The sequence below is a fragment of the Bos indicus genome, chromosome 9 (assembly GCF_029378745.1).
Source record: "Bos indicus isolate NIAB-ARS_2022 breed Sahiwal x Tharparkar chromosome 9, NIAB-ARS_B.indTharparkar_mat_pri_1.0, whole genome shotgun sequence".
NCBI lineage: Eukaryota > Metazoa > Chordata > Mammalia > Artiodactyla > Bovidae > Bos > Bos indicus.
The window spans coordinates 36,611,518-36,634,572 of record NC_091768.1 but is presented as its reverse complement, the minus strand read 5'-3'; the positions used below and the strand labels follow the sequence as shown (position 1 = coordinate 36,634,572).

The 23,055-nt window shown below is 40.3% G+C and overlaps 1 protein-coding gene across 2 annotated transcripts in view; it reads right to left on the bottom strand.

Annotated features, from left to right (window-relative positions):
- Positions 1-23,055, bottom strand: part of HS3ST5 (heparan sulfate-glucosamine 3-sulfotransferase 5) — a 198,533-nt gene that overhangs the window by 5,396 nt on the left and 170,082 nt on the right. For both annotated transcript variants that reach the window (XM_070795942.1, XM_070795940.1), the window contains one exon: positions 782-920. In XM_070795942.1, the coding sequence (XP_070652043.1) occupies positions 782-888 (107 nt within the window). In that variant the 5' untranslated portion in view covers positions 889-920. The remainder of the gene's footprint in view (positions 1-781; positions 921-23,055) is intronic.

Here is a 23,055-nt window from a genome sequence, read left to right as displayed (position 1 = left end):
GTACAAGAATTAATTTTAAAGGGCAAAGAAGGAAGCTTCACATTTCAGAAATTAACTTCTGTGTCCTTTCCAATCATTCCAGAAATGGGACAACCCAGAAGCATTCAATGTGAACCTAGCTGGCATTGCTGGGACTTCCGCAGGTCTAGTGCCTTTCAATGTTGGCTTAGTTAGAGCCAAACCCTAGCTCTGTAAATTTCCTCTCCATGGATTTTCCATTGCTTTCTGGGAATTACTCCGAGTGACAGCCTCCTTGTCTGGTATGTTCCGTTCCTAGAAACCAGAGCTAATTAACATAGTTAAAACTCCCCAAGCCTGCAGCCATCTTTCCAGGGCAATGGATTCCAAATTTGATGAGCTCCTTAACAGACTCATACATGATTTTAACTCTCTTGGTAGCACCGTAATTGTCCACTTATAAGTTTCAAAATGTAAATCCATAAATACATCATCACTATTTGGCTACGGCTAGAGGTCAACAACCAGATGCATGCATAGCTCTAGTAATGACATTTTTACTGTACATTGCTTTGTCCCTCTCTGAAAACAAACATCAACACACACAGAATACAAATGAATCTTGACAAACACCTTAGTTTGAGCAACTTGGATCTCTTTCTTCGAAAGGCTCAATAAATCAAAATTAATGCTGCAGAAAAATGTTTCTTGGGAATGTTGAGAGAGGAAAACAAATGGATAGATTTAAAATTATGTCCTAAGGAAGTTTAAATCAAGAGACATGTAAAGTCACATGGGCATGAGTATGTGTTTAATCACCTACCTATCCAAGCTCCCAACTCTGGCGACTAGATACAGGAGACTTCCAACAGCAAGGCTTCCCAGCACCAGGAGCTTCTGTCTCAGCCACGCCTGCTGTTTGAATAGCATGGCCCTCCATCAACCTTCAGGACTCCTGTAGCCTGAGAGACGGGGATAGAAGGGGACTTATCAGAAGTCATCTCTTACTGGCTCTGTTGACTGTCACAAAGCCATGCAGGGGTGGGAATACAGGGATTAAGTGATGTCACACAAAGAACATCAATGCCGCATCAACCTTAACAATGTTCATGGTACAACAGGTATTTGGCAAAACTTACTTTCCTTCTTTTGGTATGTGTTTTAAGATCAAAACTAAACTAGAGGCAAGATACTAACTAGAAGGACTTGCTGGGCAATTGTCAAAGTAAATTAAAATGCAAAAATCATTTTAAATAAATCTATCTATCTATCTATATATATAGAGTTGTTAATCATTCAAAAATACTGATAAAATGAGCAACTGAGCAACCTGAGTTTGAGCAGCAGGGCAACCAGGAAACTGAAGGTTCTTTTTGGTATAGGGGGATGAATATAGAAATTGGGATCCTCCCTCAGTAAGTTATCATTTGGGGCATAATAATGACATGTTTGACTGACATGGTTTTTGTTTTGTTTTGATTGTGAATGGAGGAAGGGGGTGAGATCAAAGGCTATGTCTTGGGACTTCCCTGGCAGCCCAGTCAGGACTCTGTGCTTCCAATGCAAGGGGTGCGGGTTTGGTCCCTGGTTGGGAAATTGGGACCCCACAGGCTGAGTGGTACAGCAAAAATTTAAAAAAAAAAATTTTTTTTAAGCTATGTCTTTACTTACTGAGGTTATCAGTGGGAACTGTTACGACCTCAGATGTTTGGGGGCAGTGGCTCTAAGTAACTTGATGTTTCCCTTCATTGCCTCTGCCCAGACCTGGGTTGGAGTGACAGATTCTAAAATCATGCTCAGACTAGAAGCCCCTGCTACGTGACCCCCTCATGGCTCTCAATGAATTTAAATACGGTCAGTCTTACAGGTCTTGCTCTAACACCAAGACAGAAGCTTACATGGAAGCTTTGTTTTCTTTTATCTGAAATAGGGCTAGCTGAGGAGAGTAAGGCTTTATCAGTGCTGTTATTAAATTTTGGGGAAAAATTCAAGCTTCCAATTCAGGCTTTCATATTAAAAATAAATCCAATTCCCTTTCCAAGATAAGATTGTTCGCTTCTCACTGAAACTCAAAATAATAACCCCAGAAGAGGGACTACAGCAATGTGTCATGGTGAGAAAATGTTTTGCTGCAATAGTCTCTCTGTATTTGCTAAGTGAAGATTTTCTCTGTGCAAAAGGATTATATACCTGGATTGACTGCTTGATTTATTCATTCATCAGGAAATACTGAGCACTGATAGCCTTCCCAGCTTTTCTACCAGGTTTATGGGGAATTCCAAAAAAGATCCTGAATGAGTCTTAGCCCTTGGAAAATTAGTAATGTGATTCAGGAATCATGAAACACCTTATCCACAATAATGTATGAATAAATGTTGGGGGAAATGGAAGGAATGTTCAGGTACGTGCCTTTGAGGAAGTACATAACTTGGCGAGGAGGCTGTAGGAGGGCATCCCAAAAGGGAGAGGGAAAAGAAGCATTTATCCAACACATAGTCACAAATATTTATTGGAAACAACTTATGTGCTACATTCTGCCCTGGGGGCCCCGGAGGCAGTGGCCAACGTGGGAGGTGACAGTCTAGTGGAGAAGAGAGAAACACCACCACGAAATACGGGAGTCGCATGCACCTTCAGATTGTGATAACACAAGGAAAGTCAAAGCGCAGTGAGAAAGAACAGTAGGGTTCGGAAGCTACTTCAGTCCTTCCTGAAGAAGGGGCTTGGCTTATACCTGGAGCATGAGGACAGAGGAGGGCAAGAAGGTGGACTCAGCCAGAGGACCCGGAGCGCACTGTGGAGGGAAGGTGGGTGGCTAGTTTGAGAAGGGAAGGAAGGTTGGTGTGGCTCCACACAGGAGCTGAGGGGACAGGAGAAAGGGCTAAGAGCTAAAGGGAAGAGGAGGTGTTCACAAGGGTCTTTGCAGGCTCTGGGTGAGCTCAGGGCTCTGGCTTTGCATGGCCTGCCTTGTGTGTTGGTAAAATGAGGAAGAAAAGGGGAAGAGTAGATGAGGTTTGATGAGACCTGCTATGTGACAAGAATATCATCCAGGTGGTATTTCAGGGAATCGTCAGAAAAATCCTATGAGGCAGATACAGCTATTTCCATTTCATAAACAGGAGAAGTGAAGCACAGACAATTTTCTGCAGCTTGCCTGTGATCACACAACTGACAGGTAATGTGGAGGCAAAGGCAGTAACTTCTGTGGCAGAACTCAGGGCTTCACTGAAAGAATCAGTTTTCTCTCTCTGGGTTGATGTCTGAAGCCCTCAGTTAAATGGTTACCTGCCTTCAGCACAGGACTCTGATTCCTGTCAAAATGCAAATACTACAGTAATAGGTGGAACTGGATGGTGGAAAGAAACCTGTGCTCAAGTCTCCTGGTTAAGTTCTCCCCTGAGTGAGATTCTAGTGGCTGCTCAGAGTCCTTGAACCTTTGTTCCTTCTCTATAAAACGAGAATTTCAGAAAAAAACATCTATCTCTTTCATCAACTATGCTAAAGCTTTTGACTGTGTGGATTATGACAAACTGTGGAGAGCTCTTAGAAAGATGGGAATACCAGACCAGCTTACCTGTCTCCTGAGAAACCTGTGTGTGGGTCAAGAGGCAAGAGTTAGAACCCTGTATGGAACAACTGATTGGTTCAAGATTGAGAAAGGAGTACGACATGCTGTCTGCTGTCACCCTGTTTGTTTAGCCTATATGCTGAGCACATCATGAGAAATGCCATGCTGGATGAGTTACAAACGGGAATCAGGATAGGTGGGAGAAACATCAACAACCTCAGATATGTGGATGATACCACTCTAATGGCAGAAAGAGAAAAGGAGTTAAAGAGCCTCCTGATAAGGGTGAAGGAGGGGAGTGAAAAGCTGTCTTAAGACTAAATACTAAAAAAACGAAGTCATGGCATCCAGCCCTATTACTGCATGGCAAATAGAAAGGGAAAAGGTGGAAGTAGTGACAGATTTTCTCTTCTTGGACTCCAAAAATCACTGTGGATGGTGACGGCAGCCATGAAATCAGAAGACAACTCCTTCTTGGCAGGAAAGTGATGAAAAAACCTAGACTGTGTTGAAAAGCAGAGACATTACTCTGCTGACAAATGTCCGTATAGTCAAGGCCATAGTCTTCCCAGTGGTCATGTATGGTTGTGAGAGCTGGACTGTAAAGAAGGCAGAACGCCAAAGACCTGATGCCTTCGAACTGTAGTGCTGGAGAAGACTCCTGAGGGTCCCTTGGACAGAAAGGAGATCAAACCAGTCAGTCTTAAGGGAGATCAATCTTGAACGTTCACTGGAAGGACTGATGCTGAAGCTGAAGCTCCAGTATTTTGGTCATCTGATGTGAACAGATAACTCATTGAAAAAGCACCTAATGCTGGGAAAGATTGAGGACAGAAGGAGAAGAGGGTGTCAGAGGATGAGATGGCTGGATGGCATCACCAATGCAATGAGCATGAACTTGGGCAAACTCCGAGAGATGGTGGGGGACAGGGAGGCCTGGCCTGCTGCCGTCCATGGGGTCGCAAAGAGTCAGACATGACTGGGCAACTGAACAACAGCAACAACGACAAAAGGAGACCAGTCTCTAACTTCCCCACTCCTTAGGGCTACAATGAGAATGAAGTAAGTTTTCTACAAGTGACATCACTATTCAAAGGCCAGACTAACATAAGGGATTATGTGTCATTGTGCGTGCGTGCATGCTAAGTCCCTTCAGTCGTGTCTGGCTCCTTGTGACCCTACGGACTGTAGCCCACCAGGCTCCTCTGTTACCCAGGATTGGGTTTCCATGCCCTCTTCCAGGGGACCTTTCGGACCCAGGGATCGAATCCATGTCTCCTGTGGCTCTTGCATTGCAGGAGGGTTCTTTACTGCTGAGCCACTGGGGAAGCCCAAGTGTTACTGTATCTTAGTGTAAATGAATTCACTGTGTGCTTACAAACAGTATGACAGAGTAAAAGCTGTGAGGTGATTGAAGAGGGATGGCTACAAATGGGAGAGGTGGGAAAAGCAATGGTGAAATGTGCTTGCCCGTGGCCTCAACAGAGGTCAGCAGCCTCACGCAGAGGAGCAACTTGGAAGGAGGCTGGGGTCGCTTGGCCTCCTCTGCTACCTAAGTGTAACACCCATTGTTGTTGTTCAGTTGATAAGTCGTGTCTGACTCTTTTGCAACCCCACAGGTGGTAGCCCACCAGGCTTCTCTGTCCATGGGATTTCCCAGGCAAGAATACTGAAGCCGGTTGCCATTTCTGTCTCCACGGTATCTTCCTAACACAGGGTTCTTTACCACTGTGCCACTTAGGTGAAATCTCTTTCTGTTTTGTGTGTGAATGCACACTCAGTCATGTCCAACTCTTTGCGACCCCATGGACTGTAGCCCGCCAAGCTCCTCTATCCATGGGATTTTCCAGGCAAGAATATTGGAGTGGATTGCCATTTCCTTCTCCATCTGTTTTATAATCACTCAGATTATGTGCTAAGAGTATCAGAGCAGCCTCAGAATAAACTGTGTTCAAGAAAAACCAAAGATATTTGGTACATTTAACATTCAAGATGCCTCTGTGGTTTTCTGTGACATGAAGTGCTCCAGCCTGTGCCATGACAGAGTCTTAAAAGCTGGGAGCTACAGGTCTTGATCCAGGAGTACAACCAAAAAGAAGACATGCCGCCTGATCCTTACAGACATGCCATTAAACTGAGGAGAAGGTTAACTGCTTCTCCAATCCCCTAAGTCCCGTCCCAGCTCTGTATGCCAGCTTCATGGATAGTTTAATAATCTTTCCTCAGAGCACTCACACTGGTAATAGGCAATTTATATAAAATTAAAGTTTTAAAAAATATATTATCTCTTTTTATTAAAAAAAGTTAAAGACCTACAGTGACATTTAAGCCCTCCTTTATCTCCAGTTTTCTATCTCCCAGTGTCTTTCATTTTGCATGCCAAGAACAGCACAATTATAGTTTCTCCAGACTACGAATGGTTTAATAGACATGGTATCTTAGCTGAACAAAGAAGAGTATCTAAATAACAGAGTATGTGGCCAGAGATGACAAATTGTAGAGACATCTGGCTGTTTCTCCAAAGCAGCACTAAGCAAAGAAGGAAATGATTCCCAAGCTCACACAAATAAGGGAATTCAAAAAAAGTAATAATAAAGATACACTCAAGTGGTGTTCAAAGGCTCATAAACATAGTTACTGCAAGCCCCTGGTACTAGTAAAAACGGTAACAAAAACAACAGCAGTCAAGTTCATTAAAAATGACTGAACTTGTATACCAGAATTATTCCAAGGAAATTTTAACTGTCTTCTGAGTATTAGCTCATTTATTCAGGGCAACAGCCTTATGGGGTGGACAGGAACCACATTTATTCTTTCTTTTTTTCAAGATTTATTTTTTACTAATTTACTTTATTGGAGTATAATTGTTTCACAATGTTATGTTAGTTTCTGTTGTACAGCGAAGTGAATCAACTGTGTGTGTGTGTATTCTGTCACTGAGTCATGTCCAACTCTTTGTAAACCCATTGACTGTAGCATGCCAGGCTCCTTTGTCCATGGGGTTCTCCAGGTAAGAATACTGGAATAGATTGCCATTTCCCTCTCTAGGGGATCTTTTGGAATCAGGGATTGAACCCCTGTCTCCTGCATTGGCAGGTTGATTCTTTACCACTAAGTCACCAGGGACATGTATACATATATCCCTCCCTCTTGAACTGCCCCCAGCCCGCCTCTCTAGGTCATCACAGAGCACTGAGCTGAGCACCCTGTTACACGGCAACTTCCCACTGGCTGAGTGTCTCACACATGGCAGTGTAGATACAGCAGTGCTCCTCTCAATTTGCCCCACCCTCTCATTCTCCTGCTGTATCCTAAAGTCTGAGGAACCACATTTATTGAGCCCTGGTCTCCGTGTTTCTTTCATATTTATCATCTCGTGTAATACAACAGGCCTGTGAAGTATTATTCATTCTATTTTTTTCCGATGGAAACTAAAAAACAGAGAGATGAACAAATTATTTACCCAAGGGCATATACGGCTGGTAAATACAGGAGGATTTAAATTCAAAATTCTCTGATCTCAAAGAACATGAGCCCTTGATTGCAGTGTCACTCCCTCAGCTTTGGATGCTCACCTGAGAGGCTCCTTTTTTGTTGTTTTTTTATTAAAATTTTCTTCCCGTTTTATTGAGATATAATTGATGTAGAGCATAGCATAAGTTTAAGGTGTACACATAATGATTTGCCTGACATCCATCATGAAATGATTATCACACTATATTTAGTGACTACCCATCATGTCACAGATACAAAATAAAAGAAAAATAAAAAAAAATTTTTTTCCTTGTGATGAGAAGTCAGCAACTTTCATATATAAGATACAACAGTATTAATTACATTTATCATGTTGTACATTATACCCGTAGTACTTACTTATGTTATAACTGGAAGTTTGTACCTTTTGACCGTCTTCATCCAACCCCTGCCTCTGGTACCACAATCTGATCTCTTTCTGTGAGTTTGTGTGTATACTTATTTTTTGAAGTATGATTGACCTACAACACTATGTTGTTTCTAATGCACAAAACAGGGATTTGATATTTCTGTACGTTTAGAAATGATCACCACTGGGAGACTCTTAATAAATGCTTGTTTACTGACTGATGAGAACAGATAAACACTTTTAACTCACCCTAAATTTCCTTCCATTGTATCTTGAAGTAGAAGACAAGGAGATGAAAACCAAAAGAGGAAAATGTTTTTATGAAGGGGTAAATAAAAAGGGCTATTTATGTGGCTTTAATATAATAAAAGGAAGAAAAATATTTATAAACAATGATAATGAAGGTAATATTTTTATAGTTTACAAAGCATTTTTCATATTTGGTAAACTGTTTATGATTAAAAGCAACCAGAATCATGGGATCTCCACTTATTTTCCCAATAATTCAAAAACTGACTCTCCTTTTGAAAGATTTTATAGATGATCAAAATAGCTGGTTCTGTCACTCAGTTCAGATTCTCACGTTCTGTTGTCTGTAAGATCTTGGTTACACATGTCTGTTGTCCCCTTATTATCAGCCTGTCTCATCTTTCCTACCCCCAGCTCTTCTCCCACATCTTTCCTTTCCCCTGCTCTTCTCCCCACAGCTCGACTCAATGCCTGGGTCCTCATCTGCTGATGGGATTGCCCAGCCCAGAAACTTTGAAATCCATCCTCCTTGGCTCTACCCCGCCAGTAAAATTCTATCTCCAAAGTACTATTAGGATCTACCTGCTTCTCCACACTGTCATCCGTGACTGCCTTGGTACAGGCTGCACTCTCAGATTTTATAGGCTCCTAACTGGTCTCCCCACGATTAGTTTTGTTTCTGCCTCAATTTATTCTCCATATTGAAGACAGAGCGGTCTTTCTAAACAGAAATTTGATCATATTGCCTTCAGGCTTAATACTCTAATGGGTCCCTATTCTCCACAGGGTTTTAAAGGCCTTTTACCTTTTCTACCACAATTCCTCACCAACATGACCTCACCCCAATATGGGCATGTGCAAACTTCAGCATACAGAACAGCTTGCAGTTCTTTTGAATAGATCATGGTCATTTTTGCATCAGGGCCTTTCCACAGAAGGGTCCCAGAGCCTGAAAACAGTAGCTGTGCCTCATCTATCAGTGACTTCTCTATTGGGTCTGGGGCACCAATAGATAGTGTCCCAGTAGGATAATAACAGCCTGCCCCGAAGAACTTCTGTGAGGGGCAAAGGAGTATGTAGAGTAATTAGAACACTGGCACAGCATAATACTCAATAAACATTAGCCACATATACTGATGCTGACTTCTCTCCAGGTCTTGGATTAATTCCTATCTTTCAGATCTTAGGCTCCTTGGGAAGGTTGGCTTACAGGTTTCTTCTATGTGTCACAACAGCATCCTTTATTTAATTCTATTGAAACCACACTTTAATTGCTTGTGTATTGTGTGTCTCTCTAACCAGAATGTAACTTCCATGAGATGAATGACTGTGCATTGTTCATTATTGTATCACCAGCACTTTAAGGGTCATAGATACTCTGTAAATAATTACTGAACAACTGAATCAGCTAGATGGAATGAACTTTGACTATCTTAAACAGCTATGGTATCTAGATACCACATCTCTTTAAGTAGGTAATAGTAGTTTATCTTTGTATAGTACTTTGCAGGTTCATATATGCTGCTGCTGCTGCTGCTAAGTCGCTTCAGTCGTGTCCAACCCCGTGCGACCCCATAGTCAGCAGCCCACCAGGCTTCCCCGTCCCTGGGATTCTCCAGGCAAGAACACCGGAGTGGGCTGTCATTTTCTTCTCCAATGCATGAAAGTGAAAAGTGAAAGTGAAGTCGATATATGCCTGCTGCTGCTACTACTAAGTCACTTCAGTCATGTCCAATTCTGTTCAACCCCATAAACGGCAGCCCACCAGGCTTCCCCGTCCCTGGGATTCTCCAGGCAAGAACACTGGAGTGGGTTGCTATTTCCTTCTCTAATGCATGAAAGTGAAAAGTGAAAGTGAAGTCGCTCAGTCGTGTCCGACTCTAGCGACCCCATGGACTGCAGCCTGCCAGGCTCCTCCATCCATGGGATTTTCCAGGCAAGAGTACTGGAGTGGGGTGCCATTGCCTTGTCTGCACTATATGCCTATAATAACCTAATTTCCCGCACCTTTTTATTTTGAAAAAGAGTTTTGAGTGCTTACATATCCTTCATCTAGATTTATCAGTTGTTAATTTTTGACACGTTTGCTTTATCTTTCTTTGTAGAAACATTTATTTTTTTTTATCAAATCATTTGAGAGTAAGTGGCAGATTATCAACAGTGCAGGATGCTAGAAGATCCCCACCTGAATTCACACCAAGTCCTGTGATATAAGTGGGGCAGTGGGTATTCTTGGGTCTCAGGGAGTGAAATGAACTGCTCAAAGCCTCAGACTATTAAGCCTGGAATTGCTAACTGCTAGTTTCGAGCTTTTTATACTCTACAACTCTGCCTCCCTGTTAAGTTCATTTAATGCTGAAAATGTTATAATAGGGTTTGTTAGTAGAAATAGATATATCATTTATCTTTTCTTAAACATTCAACTTGTACATTCTGATGACTTAGGTATCAAAAAAAAAAAAATTGGAAAAGTGGCAAATGAGAAAATTTTCTAAGGAGATTTCTTGTCCTGTCTCCTATTTTACTTTTCTTTTCTCAATTCTTTTAAAGAAATAAAAATGGAGAAAGTTCTTTTTATACAATGAATAGTGGCAGCATCTGATGATGCCCACCCATCGGAGGGCTGGAGCTGGCTCACACTTTGCAAGCCAGTTGTTAAAGCCTTGATTAAGAACTACATCACAGAAATTCAGTTAAAGAAATTAAGAAACAAAGGCAATAAATATAAAAAACATTATTTCCTAATTATTGTACTTTTTTTACTATTATCTTGTGCTCTTGAAGTTAAGTTTATTATACAGTGGAGATACTACTGTGCAATAGTATCTCTGTACAATTAGGTCTCTTCCTAATTCCACACTTAGTAAATTCATGTGGATAGTTTAAAATTGGCCACGGAGGGAGGATTTATACAACTGATACTGACAAACGCTACAGACCATCCCCTCTCCCCAAGAGCAGGTTGCACATACTAATTATGTCCCATTCAGTTTCTGTTTTATGTATTCATTAATCACATGTTTTCTGAGAACCCACTGAGTGTGTTGTGTGCTGCCAAGTGCTGTCAGGAAAAAGGAGACTGTACCTATCCATCTACTCCCCTTCCCTTTTTAGCCTCCTCCATTCTCTTCCCTTTCTAAAGAGGCCTATATTCATTTGGAGGCCCCAGTAATCCCTTTTTTCTATTTTCACCTTTCTAGGTCTTTTCTCCTTGGCTTTCTGTGCCTCCTTCAGGTTTCTCTCTGCATCCCACTGCTATGTTCTTTAAATAACAGAGCTTAAGAAGAAAGAAAGCAGTGCTGGTTTTCATATCATTGATAACAAAAGTACAGCTATATGTCTTCAAAAAACCTTTTGAGTATTTAATAAACCTGTAAAATAATTTATAATTAGTTTGCATGCAACATGATTCTAAAAGCCTTCATTCTTGGGCAGGCTAACATTTTCTTAAATAATGGTATTATTAACGTGCTTATTTTCCTGGGCTCTAAAATCACTGCAGATAGTGACTGCAGCCATGAAATTAAAAGATGCTTGCTTCTTGGAAGAAAAGCAATGACCAACCTAGACAGCATATTAAAAAGCAGAGACATTACTTTGCCAACAAAAGTCCATCTAGTCAAAGCTATGGTTTTTCCACGTGTGGATGTGAGAGTTGGACCATAAAGAAAGCTGAATGCCAAAGAATTGATGCTTTTGAACTGTGGTGTTGGAGAAGACTTTTGAGAGTCCCCTGGACTGCAAGGAGATCCAATCAGTCAATCCTGAAGGAAATCAGTCCTGAATATTCATTGGAAGGACTGATGCTGAAGCTGAAACTCCAATACTTTGGCCACCTGATGCAAAGAACTGACTCATTTGAAAAGACCCTTATGCTGGGAAAGATTGAAGGTGGGAGGAGAAGGGGATGACAGAGGATGAGATGGTTGGATGGCATCATCGACTCAATGGACATGAATCTGAGTAAACTCCGGGAGTTGGTGATGGACAAGGAGGCTTGGTGTGCTGCAGTCCATGGGGTTGCAAAGAGTCAGACACGACTGAGCAAGTGAACAGAATTGAACGTGCTTCAAAGCATTGCTCTTTTTATTACCTGAGACTCCTCTTTTTTCTGAGTTGCAATCTTTCTTTCAGGACCAGAAGGGCTCCACCAAATTCTGACCTCAAGATAACTGCCTACATTACCATTCATCAACAAATGTTTGCTCAGTGCCTGCCATATGCCAGGGACTGAAGATGCCAGGAATGATGTGGAGGACCCATATCCTGCTTTATTACTCTCATCTTCCTGAATTCAAAGTCAACTCTTTTACAAATGCAAGGAAACTGTATCTTTCCTTACACACAGAGCTCTGATCCTCTTGAACTGGCAGTGAAGGAAGACTCCTCACAGGGAGAGGGTCTACTGGACCCTAGAGTCTCATCACTTGGCCCTAAGACCCACTCCCCTTGGATGGTCCTGCCTTCTACCCAAGTAGCCGCAGTCAGACTACTCTCTAAAATACACCAGTCTTCTCTTAACAAGACTCTTCTCTTCAAGATGTCCTTCAAGTGAAGACTTTGTTGGGGATGTTTAGACCAGCATTTGCCAAAGGAACAACTTGCAGCTAGACTGGGCTAGCTCTTGGGCATGTAACCTGTGTATTTGCAGGGCTCTGTGTCCAGAAGGGCCCAGTGCTTGAATTAATTTTCTGCTGTCACTGTCTTGAAATTCTTAATAATTTTTGACAAGAAGTCTACTTTCATTTTGCAGTGGGTCCCACAAATTATGTGTACAGTCCTGCCACCAGACCTTTGGGCCTTCAGAGAATGGATTACTTGTGTGTAAGCTGTGGGTCTGCACAGTGGTGCCTCCTTTTTCCAGACACTTGGCTCTTAGAGAGACACTGTCTTAACACCATCACGTAGGAACACAGTCCTTCACATCTTGTTACAGCATTGGGATTCCACTCCCCTTTATTTCTCCCTCTTAGTTCTGTGGTCCTCCCTGAGGCCCATCTTTTTCTTGGGTACCCAACCCTGGGAATAGTGCCTGCCTTCAGAAACAAGGTAGCTATATACAAAGCCTTACAATCTTAAGTACAATGACCCTAGATTTAGTGTGTGACACACAAGAATAATGTGGTCTCACACACACACACACACACACACACACACACACACACACACTCCCCCTCCAGCAGGGGGAATCCATTACAACAGATTAGTGGGAGGAAATCCTCTGAAGTGAAAAGGGAACTATTATCATCCCAATCATGCAGATGAGAAAATGCAGAGACCCAAGAACTACAGAATCTGCTCTTATTGGATGGCAGAAAAATGTCTCCTCCCCTCGCTGCTCCCTTTAAAGTAAAACAAAACAGGAAGCTCAGACTATATTGCTCATCTGCTTTGTGATTTTGGGTTAGTCACTCACCCTCCCTGTTCTTCTGATTTTTCCTCCGAAGAAACAAAGGGCTTGGAAAAGACGAGTTTAACAATCCCTTCTGGGTCTAAACTCACACACTAAGGGATTCCATCAGATTAGCACTAAGTAGGTGATCTTATCATGAAACACTATTTGTCAGGAAGTAAAGACAACTGCAGTGGTGGTGGTGGGGGTGTGGAACCAGTGCCTGAGGTAAATATCAATGTTTAAGTTTCATTTTAAATAGTCTTGAACTCTTTCAAGATGGCTCTATCACATTCTACTGCCTATTACTGTGAAAAGTGATTCTCTCATTCAAAGACATGAAATTTCTTTGAAAAGAAACTGACACTTAAGAAAGATTCTACTGATTAGCTTTCAATTTGCCAGGCTGTCAGGGAGCCCATAGGAATCACATTTTGAAAAAAATTAACCAAGGGCAGCTGAGGAAAATTGTTGTAAAGAATTCTCTTTTCTTCTATTAAAATGATCACGCAAGAGAGCTGTTAATGAGAAAGAAACAAATGAAGAGGGGCTCAAGAACAAGGGCATGGGAAGTGGTATCCTGCATGTGTCAAGTTGAATGTAGAGATGCCAGTGTAGATTAAGAGGAAAAGGAACACCATTTGTTAAATTAAGCAGAAAATGTATCAGCCAGGATACTCATAATTGCTCTATCAAATGGCTAAGGAAGCTATTTATCTCTTTGTTTCTTCAGTTAACCATGAAGGGTCAATATTAGAAATGAAAACGAAAAAGGTTGATAAATTATACAGAACTGTGGAGTTTATTACTGCTCCGTGCTGAGGGCTTATCCTCCTGGGAGCTACTGCAGGAGCAGCTTTGAACAAATTCCAAAATTTCAAACGGGTTCTTCATTTCTTCTCTCCATTCAGCTTCTGATATCGTGCATACATAATTTACCACAGCTACCATTATTGCTGTAGCTTGAGTAGTCCTCTGGCTCTCTGTCTGCAGGATACTCATTTTGCATTTGTAATTACTAAACTTAAAAGGAGCCAGTAGATTCTGTTTCTGTTTCAGGGGTCTCATTTAGTAGACTGATGTTTTAAGGAAAGAGATAGGAACTGAATTTTATTTTGGCATGTAATACCAATTATTCTTAATATCAGTATCTCATTGGTATATGTAATGTTTATAGAAGAAGGGTGGTGTTTTTTCCTTCCCAAAGTTTCTTTTCACTTTATTAAAATAGATGCTGGAGTTTAGTAAACTTGTCATGCTGGCAAGTTCAGAAGCAGAATCTCTTCTCTAATCTTATATTTATACAGAAAAGTGTGAGTTGGGCAGGTAATAATTATACAGTGATTAAGTGAAGATACATGGTTCAAACAGATCTTTCCAGTAATTTAGGCTCAAGACGTTAAAGAGGTCAAGTTAACTGAATAAGCCCTTCCCTCTGCTTTGTATATCAGTTTGATAGTAATCAGTTCTACTTGTCACACTCAATAACAGTTGAGTGTATTTATTGCAAAATCAAGTATAGTATTAATTAACAGACAAAAAGTCAACTTTTAAACCCAATTTCTTACCTCACAAATTTTGTTTTATTTTTGGTAAGGATCAAGAAATGATATATATATAAAATACCTCAAGGCCACAAAAGTGAAGAATTAAACCTTTAGCAGACTGATGACACTGATGACTGTGAATGCACAATATTCAAATCTCAAAGTTGCACTCAGAAAATTCAACATGTTTAACATAAAATTTAAGTGAATTTATATAGGTACAACCTCCTAAAAACTTTAGAGAGAGATTTCCACTTAATCATGAAAACACAGTGTTCATAAAGTTACTATCTATTTGTGTAGCACTTTGCAGTTTTTAAAGCTCTAGTTTAAACATTATTTTATTGGATTTTTCACAGAAAAGATATGACGTAACTATTTTATTCTCTATTCTCTAAATGAGGAAACAAGTGCCTGGTTGTTTAGTACTAGGTCCACTTAGCTAATGACTGGCGGAGTTCAAAATAGAATCTAGCTGTATTGACTTAAGTATTTGTGGGAAAATTCATCCTCTTTCTATGAAGATTTGGCATTCATTTTAGAGCCAGGCCTAGATGCTCACTCATTAGTACAAATCTAATCCTTGGGTGCTATAGATTTTGAGAGTTCCACAGTGATTTTTGTCAAAGTATAGAGCTTGGAAGAAAAAAGAGGTATAAAGTAATTTGGAATTAATAAGTGTTGATATCCTTTCTCTCTCTTTCTGGTTGAGTCATCCATTCTTCCCAGAAAAATATCCAGATAGGATGAGAAGGATGACAACACATTCATCAAGGACAGGAAAAGAGGAAATAAACCAATTAATTGAATAATTCTTGAGAATAACAATCATTATGCCAATTATGAACTTAGGACATTAACTTTAATCACCTCCTCCCAGTCATATGTACACTATGAGTCAGGATATTCATTCCAATGGGATTCCCTGGCCCCTCCTAAGTTAGATTTTACTTTTGTTATTACTGCTTTATCAAACATTGCTTGTTTAGATTTATCCGTATTTATCAATATCATGAGAATTTCCATTAAATGAGACTGTTGAGGGTTTTTTTTGGTTTGTTTTACTCATAGTTGTCTTATTTCTTGCTTGTTCTGTGTTTCTTCACTCTGGATTGTTCATTTTCTAGGGAACTTTATTTAAGCCAGAAAATCTGTTTTGTTTTTTTTTTAATAAAGCAATTTTACAAATATGTGCAGTACACATTTAACTACTAGACATCTAAGTTTGCTTTCAGCTTTTCTCCATTATCAGGAGTAATGCAATGCATATCCTTGTATGTCTTCTACTACCAACAGACACTATCTGATTCAAACACAAACTGAATAGTAAGGTGATCATCTCATAGAAAACATGATTTTTTAAACTGTATTTTAGTTGCTTTACAATGTTGTGTAGTTTCTGCTGTACAGCAAAGTGGCAGTTAGACATGTACATGACATTTATACGTATACATATATCTACTCTTTTTAAGATTTCCTTCCCATTTAGCAGGAAGCTTGGGTTTAATCTGAGCCTTTCAAAGGAGCTACAGATTTTCTTCTGCTAGTTGCATGAAGGCATCATGATCCTCTGGGATGATGCTTGGGGTTTTTTGGCCCACATCTGCAGCATGAATTAGAATGCCAAACTCAAGGTGGGAACAATTTGTGATTATGAGTCCTCAGGGATCTTTGTCCTCTTGCTCTGTGCCAAAATTGATTTCCTTGTGGAAATTAGGGTCTATTTCTAATTCATTCTTACAATAATAGTATAGTCTTCTAGAGTACTATTTTCATGAGTGTCTCTTATTAGATTTCTTGCACTGACCAGCTCCCATGCTTTTTCTCAAAGCTAAGCCCACATAACCATCAAAGTAAAAGCTAAAGTATTCTAAGGTTTGGCAGACATTCTGAGAGTTATTTTCACTTGGAACTTACTTCCTAATCATTCCTCATTTTATTTCACTTCTGGGCTCCACTGATTCCTTTCTTTCAAGTAGCTTTTACATATATACTAATCCTTTCACAGATTAGTATATACTTATAGAGGCAGACATATAGTTCAGTTACTTCACCATACATTTTAGTTATTTCAGTAGCGAGTTAATAGAAGGAACTTATTTGACCACATTACCAGAAATGAAAGTCTCTTCTATTCTTTTTCCCTTGCTGCTGCTAAGTCACTTCAGTTGTGTCTGACTCTGTGCGACCTCATAGAGGGCAGCCTTCCAGGCTCCCCCATCCCTGGGATTCTCCAGGCAAGAACACTGGAGTGGGTTGCCATTTCCTTCTCCAATGCATGAAAGTGAAAAGTGAAAGTGAAGTCACTCAGTGGTGTCCGATTCTTAGTGACCCCATGGACTGCAGCCTACCAGGCTCCTCTGTCCATGGGATTTTCCAGGCAAGAGTACTGGAGTGGGGTGCCATTGCCTTCTCTGTCTTTTTCCCTTAGACTCATATAAATTTCTTTCCTATCTCTCTAACTAGTCACTCAGCTAGGACAAAATTTGTCCTTTTATAGACAAAGAAATTTTGTTTGTTTCTTCTTGTAGAGTGGCAAAAGCTTCTTTCAACTTCCAAGGAAAAATGAAATAGTTCCATTTGAAATGTATTTTGATAGGATAGTAAGGGCATAGTAGGTATGGAAGAATTCTTCATTTCTCCCATGAACTTTGTGCCTGTTGTTCCTCCTGCAATTATGTTATGTGACAAAGCAAAATGATTTTTCAGATTGTAATTAAGGTTGCTAATCAGTTGACCTTAAGATAAAGAGACCACCCAGGCAGGCCTAATCTAATGAGAGGAACTCTTTAAAAGCTGGGTATTTTCTCCAGCAGGTAGCAGAAGGGATAATAATTAGCGAGGTTCCAAGCAAAAGAAGGATTTGACATGCTGTCAAGAGCTTAAACAGAGAAGGCAATGGCACCCCAATCCAGTACTCTTGCCTGGAAAATCCCATGGATGGAGGAGCCTGGTGGGCTGCGGTCCATGAGGTCGCAAAGAGTCGGACACGACTGAGTGACTTCGCTTTCACTTTTATGCATTGGAGAAGGAAATGGCAACCCACTCCAGTGTTCTTGCCTGGAGAATCCCAGGGATGGGGGAGCCTGGTGGGCTGCCATCTCTGGGGTCACTCAGAGTTGGACATGACTGAAGCGACTTAGCAGCAGCAGCAGCAAGAGCTTAAGGTGCAAGGACTTGGAGAGCAACTTCTGGGAACTGACAATGAACTCTGGCCGGAAACATGGGAACATTATTCCTACAACCACAAGGAACTAGATTCTGTCAACCATAGAATGTCCTTGAAAGCAGATTCTTTCCCAGAGTCTCTAGGTAAGAGCCTAATCAAGCTGACAGCTTGATTTCAGTCTTGTGAGATTCTCCAAAGAATCCAGTTGAGGCCACCTGGACTTCTGATCTACAGAACTGTGAGCTAATAAATGGGTGTTCAGTTCAGTCGCTCAGTCGTGTCTGATTCTTTGCGACCCCATGAATTGTAGCACGCCAAGCCTCCCTGTCCATCACCAACTCCCGGAGTTCACCCAAACTCATGTCCATTGAGTTGGTGATGCAATTCAGCCATCTCATCCTCTGTCGTCCCCTTCTCCTCCTGCCCCCAATCCCTCCCAGCATCAGGGTCTTTTCCAATGAGTCAACTCTTTGCATGAGGTGGCCAAAGTATTGGAGTTTCAGCTTCAGCATCAGTCCTTCCAAAGAACACCCAGGACTGATCTGCTTTAGAATGGACTGGTTGGATCTCCCTGCAGTCCAAGGGACTCTCAAGAGTCTTCTCCAACACCACAGTTCAAAAGCATCAATTCTTTGGCACTCAACTTTCTTCACAGTCCAACTCTCACATCCATACATGACTACTGGAAAAACCATAGCCTTGACTAGACGGACTTTTGTTGGCAAAGTAATGTCTCTGCTTTTGAATATGCTATCTAGGTTGGTCATAACTTTCCTTCCAAGGAGTAAGCGTCTTTTAATCTCATGGCTGCAGTCACCATCTGCAGTGATTTTGGAGCCCAAAGAAACAAAGTTAATAAAATGGGTGTTAGGTTGTGCTATTTGTAGTCATTTATTATGCAGCATTAGAAAACCAACATAGGTATATTCCCCCACCATCTGTAATTTAAGGAAAACAAAAAAGCAGTAGAGATTTCTCTCTGTAGCTTTCTTCTCATAGAATACTCAGTGCCAAATTGGGAAGGCTTGCCTTCAAGAGACACATTGTACCTCTGACAATGTCAGCTCTTATTCTCAAACTTCAAACAGAGAGGATAATACAAGAGTTTGCTATTGGCAAGAAAAGGTCAATTTAGTGAAATCTTGGATACTTTTCACTGAAAAGGTAGATCATTATATCTGACACTGAGTCATCAGTACTCTGAATTATAATGTACAAGCTACTGCCTTCATATGGCTCTCTCAGAAGTCAATCCCTCTGTGTCTTGTTCTCAAGCTGAAGCCACGTTCCCCAACACTCACCTCTGTAAGTGGGCTTCTTTTCCTGGTCTCTGCAACAAAGTGGAACACTGTTCATTTAACTAGGTTTTGACCTTCCCTTATCCCAATTTCTCCTTATTCACCTTTCAACTTCCTTTCTTATGATGTATCCATATAGACTCTAAATTTGGCCAATATCTAGTTTCTAAAACATGCCAGATATCTTGCTAATTTCCTTCATGCCCATCCTTCTACTCATGATGTCCTTTCTCTATGTCCACTTGTAGAAACTCTGCTTATTCTTCAGTATTCAGCTCTGAGATAACTTCCTCCAAGAACATTTTCTAGATTCTTCCAGGCAGAATTGTATATTCCCTCTTCTGTGTTTCCAAAGCATTCAAAATCAGGTTTTTCTCTCTGTTGTGTAAATGCCGGCTTTTCCAATGATGTTAAGTTACATTAACAACAACTGTTCACATTTTTACATTTATAACCACCCCCTCAAAGCCTGGAATAGTTCACTTGTAGATATTTGTGGAATTGAGATTTTAATCTGGTGAGATAAGCAAGATTATCAGGTGATAAAACAAATAGTTCTCCTTTTCCTTTAACTGTATGAACTGGCACATTGCTCATTACTTTCTCCTTCAAATTGGATTGTGCGGACTTGGGATTTCTCTAAACTTCTGTAGTACATGGCTTCCCTGGTGGCTCTGATGGTAAAGAATCTGACTACAATGTGAAAGACCTGGGTTTCATACCTGGGTCAGAAGATCCCCTGAATGAGAAATGGCAACCCACCCCAGAATTCTTGCCTGGAGAATTTCCATGGACAGAGGAGCCTGGTGGGCTACAGTCCATGGGGTCGCAAAGAGTTGGACGTGACTGAGTGACTAACACTTCCACACTTTCTATAAAACATGAATCACCCACTACAGTCCATCCCCAACTATTTCAAGGCCCCAGTTATTTCCACAGCATCATCTCCCTGTCTTGTGTCCATAATATCCTCACAATCTGATACACATCTACATAACAAAACCTCATTCAGCTGTCTAAAAATTGCTTTTATTGAACCACTCTCTACCTCAAAACCAAGCAGTGTCTGTCCACAGCCTAGAGCTGCTCTGTCCAGTATAGCAGAGCCGCCAGTGGTCACTAGCCATTAGCACAGCATTGCTGAAAGTGTTAAATACTCACAGATTTGAAAGTCAGTATGAAAAAGAGAATGTAAACTATTTAATTAAAATGCTTTATGTTGATTATATTGGTCATATGTTGAAAAGAAATGATATATTGCCTATATTGGGTAAAAGGAAATATATCACAAAAGTTAATTCACTTATTTCTTTTTAACTTTTTAATGAGGCCACTTACATCTTATGTATTATGGCTTGCTTTATACTCTAATGACAGTGCTCAGTTCAGTTCAGTTTGCTCAGTCGTGTTTGACTCTTTGTGACCCCATGAACCACAGCATGCCAGGCCTCCCTGTCCATCACCAACTCCCGGAGTCCACTCAAACCCATGTCCATTGAGTCGGTGATGCCATCCAACCATCTCATCCTCTGAAATCCTCCCCATTCCTATATATATATATTATAGATATTCAAATATTTGTATATATATTTATTTCCTATAACTATTTTATAATCTAATGAATGGGTAAATATTAGCTCAGAAGATTTTCTGAGTCTTTGGATGAAAATAATGAAAATCTGCAGACAGAAAAATAGACATCAGAACTGGAAGAGACTGGAGACAGCGCCATGAGCATTTCCCCTTTCCGGTAGGTGCAGGAGTCCTGGAGGGGGAAGCTGAGTGATCCCTGCTAGACGTAAGCCCAGGATGAAGTAGACTCCTGTACCTCTTGTGCTCAGTGCAGGACCTGCTGCTTACGGGGTCAATAAACATTGGCCCAGTGAATATGGCCAATGCAAAGCACACCTAGGGATCTCAAACTAGACAACATATCTCATGATTTGCAGAGTAGTATGATTTTTACTCTGCCATGTAGAAAGAGGAAGGGAATTTGGGAAACAAGGGGGAGCTATGTTTAAAATATTCTTATTAGCTAACTGTTATTTATTCAATAGTTTTCCTGGCAATGGCATCTACACATATGTGGATATACACTTTTCCCTCGTGTTCAGATAAACCCCCTCCCAGCTAGTTAGTGTTTATTTAACTTGTGACTCTTTACCTGGGCAGAGGGGAGTATGAACTTTCAGTAATTTTCAAAATAGCAGTGATGGATTTCATTGATCCCCCTTCCTTCTTGTTCTGGTCTCTTTTGTACATATATCTTTTGCTTGATATTTTACAGAGCACTTCTCCTCCATACATTACATCATAAAATCCTCAAAGCAAAGTTTATTAGGTATTATGATTTGAAACTTAACACTTAGGGAAGTGAACTAAAACTGGCCACACATCATACCAGGAGTGTAGGAGCTGGATGTCTTCTATATTATTTCCAAATATTATGCTTGCTTCTATTATTTCCTATTATCACTTGTGATTAAGAGCACACATTCATTATACCTGGGATAAGAGGTATTATTTGTGGCCAGTGAACAGAGGGAAGCCATCAACTTCATGATTTTAGCCTCACCAGCTAATGTTTTATTCTTCAGAATATTCTCTTCAAAACACAATTTTGGGGGTTTAGTATGTGTGGAAAGAAAAGAGCTTTTCTTTTTAAATAGTTTTATCCAATATAACAACAACTAAACCATTATTAAAATGGCTCCCCAAAACTTGATACTGGGGTTGCTCTTGCTTCATTTCTGAAACTCCAGGGATGAGGAGAGAGCAATTGACATTTTCCTGGGAATTCTGTGCAGCTTAAATCCTCCCCACTCCTGATAAAGATTAGGAAACTTATAAAAGCTTGAAGATTTCTAAATATGAGATTTAGGCTTTAATGATTTTTTAAGAAGTTGAAAAGAATGAAGGCTATGATTTAAAACAGAAAAGATAAGTAGAACAAAATTAATAAATCTTAATTGAGGTTGTTTACACAGGAGATCTATGCATCTCATGCATTTTCCATCTGTGTAAGGCAATTTGCTTGTTATTTAGATGTGATTGACACAATTTGACAATCTGGCTTATTAGTATACTTTGTGACTAATTGTGTGTAAAACGCCAACAATATTTTCCCCACCTCTATTTTAGCAAGGGGACTTACTTTGAAACAATAGGTGAATATCTCCAAAGTTCTCTCCCTCCCCTCTTTTTTGCTCTTATCTTGAAGCTACTAATGAAAACACAATTTGGAACATTACACATTTTGGGAAAGCCTGTTGGTCTCACATATTATTGTGGGTTTGCTATGTTCCACCCTTTTAATTTGAGGAAACTTGAGGAAATGTCTACCATCCCCTTACATGGCTGCCTTGCTCGTCCCATCGCCCCCGCTTCCTTTTTGGGTGTAATGGGTAGATTGAAAAAACTGCCAATGAAATGAAGCAGTTTCAAAATATGTAGACTTGCATTATCAAATCCTTGTGTCAAAAATTAGTGTTTCTTAACAGAAAGATCCTAATAAATGAGCAAGAAGAGAATCATAATGACGTCATCTAGCTAATTAACCTGGATGGCCCTAACAGTGCCGCAGCTAAAACTCACAACAAAACTGCCTTAGTGGAATTTTGTTGAATCATAGTCTCCTGTTTCTTCAATATCCACATGTCTAGCTATTTCAAGAATGTTTATATCAAACTTTCATTGTAAGTGCTAATACTGGGTTATTCAGGAGAAATAAGTGACAAATACTCTTCTCTGTGTGGGGGAAAAGTATTGCTTTCATTTTAGGGATCTAATTATAACACTGCTTTCTATCTTAGTCTTTATTTAGTTTTCAGTTCTTTTGAGATTAGGTAGTTTTTAACAATGAAACAAGCAGTGCTCCAGTGTCTAATTAAGACTATCTAGTAGGATTAATAAATCATGTCTATTACTGTTCCAGAACTAGAGATGTTAATCTTCACCTTGGTCTTCTAATCTTGAGCTAAGTTTGTAGATC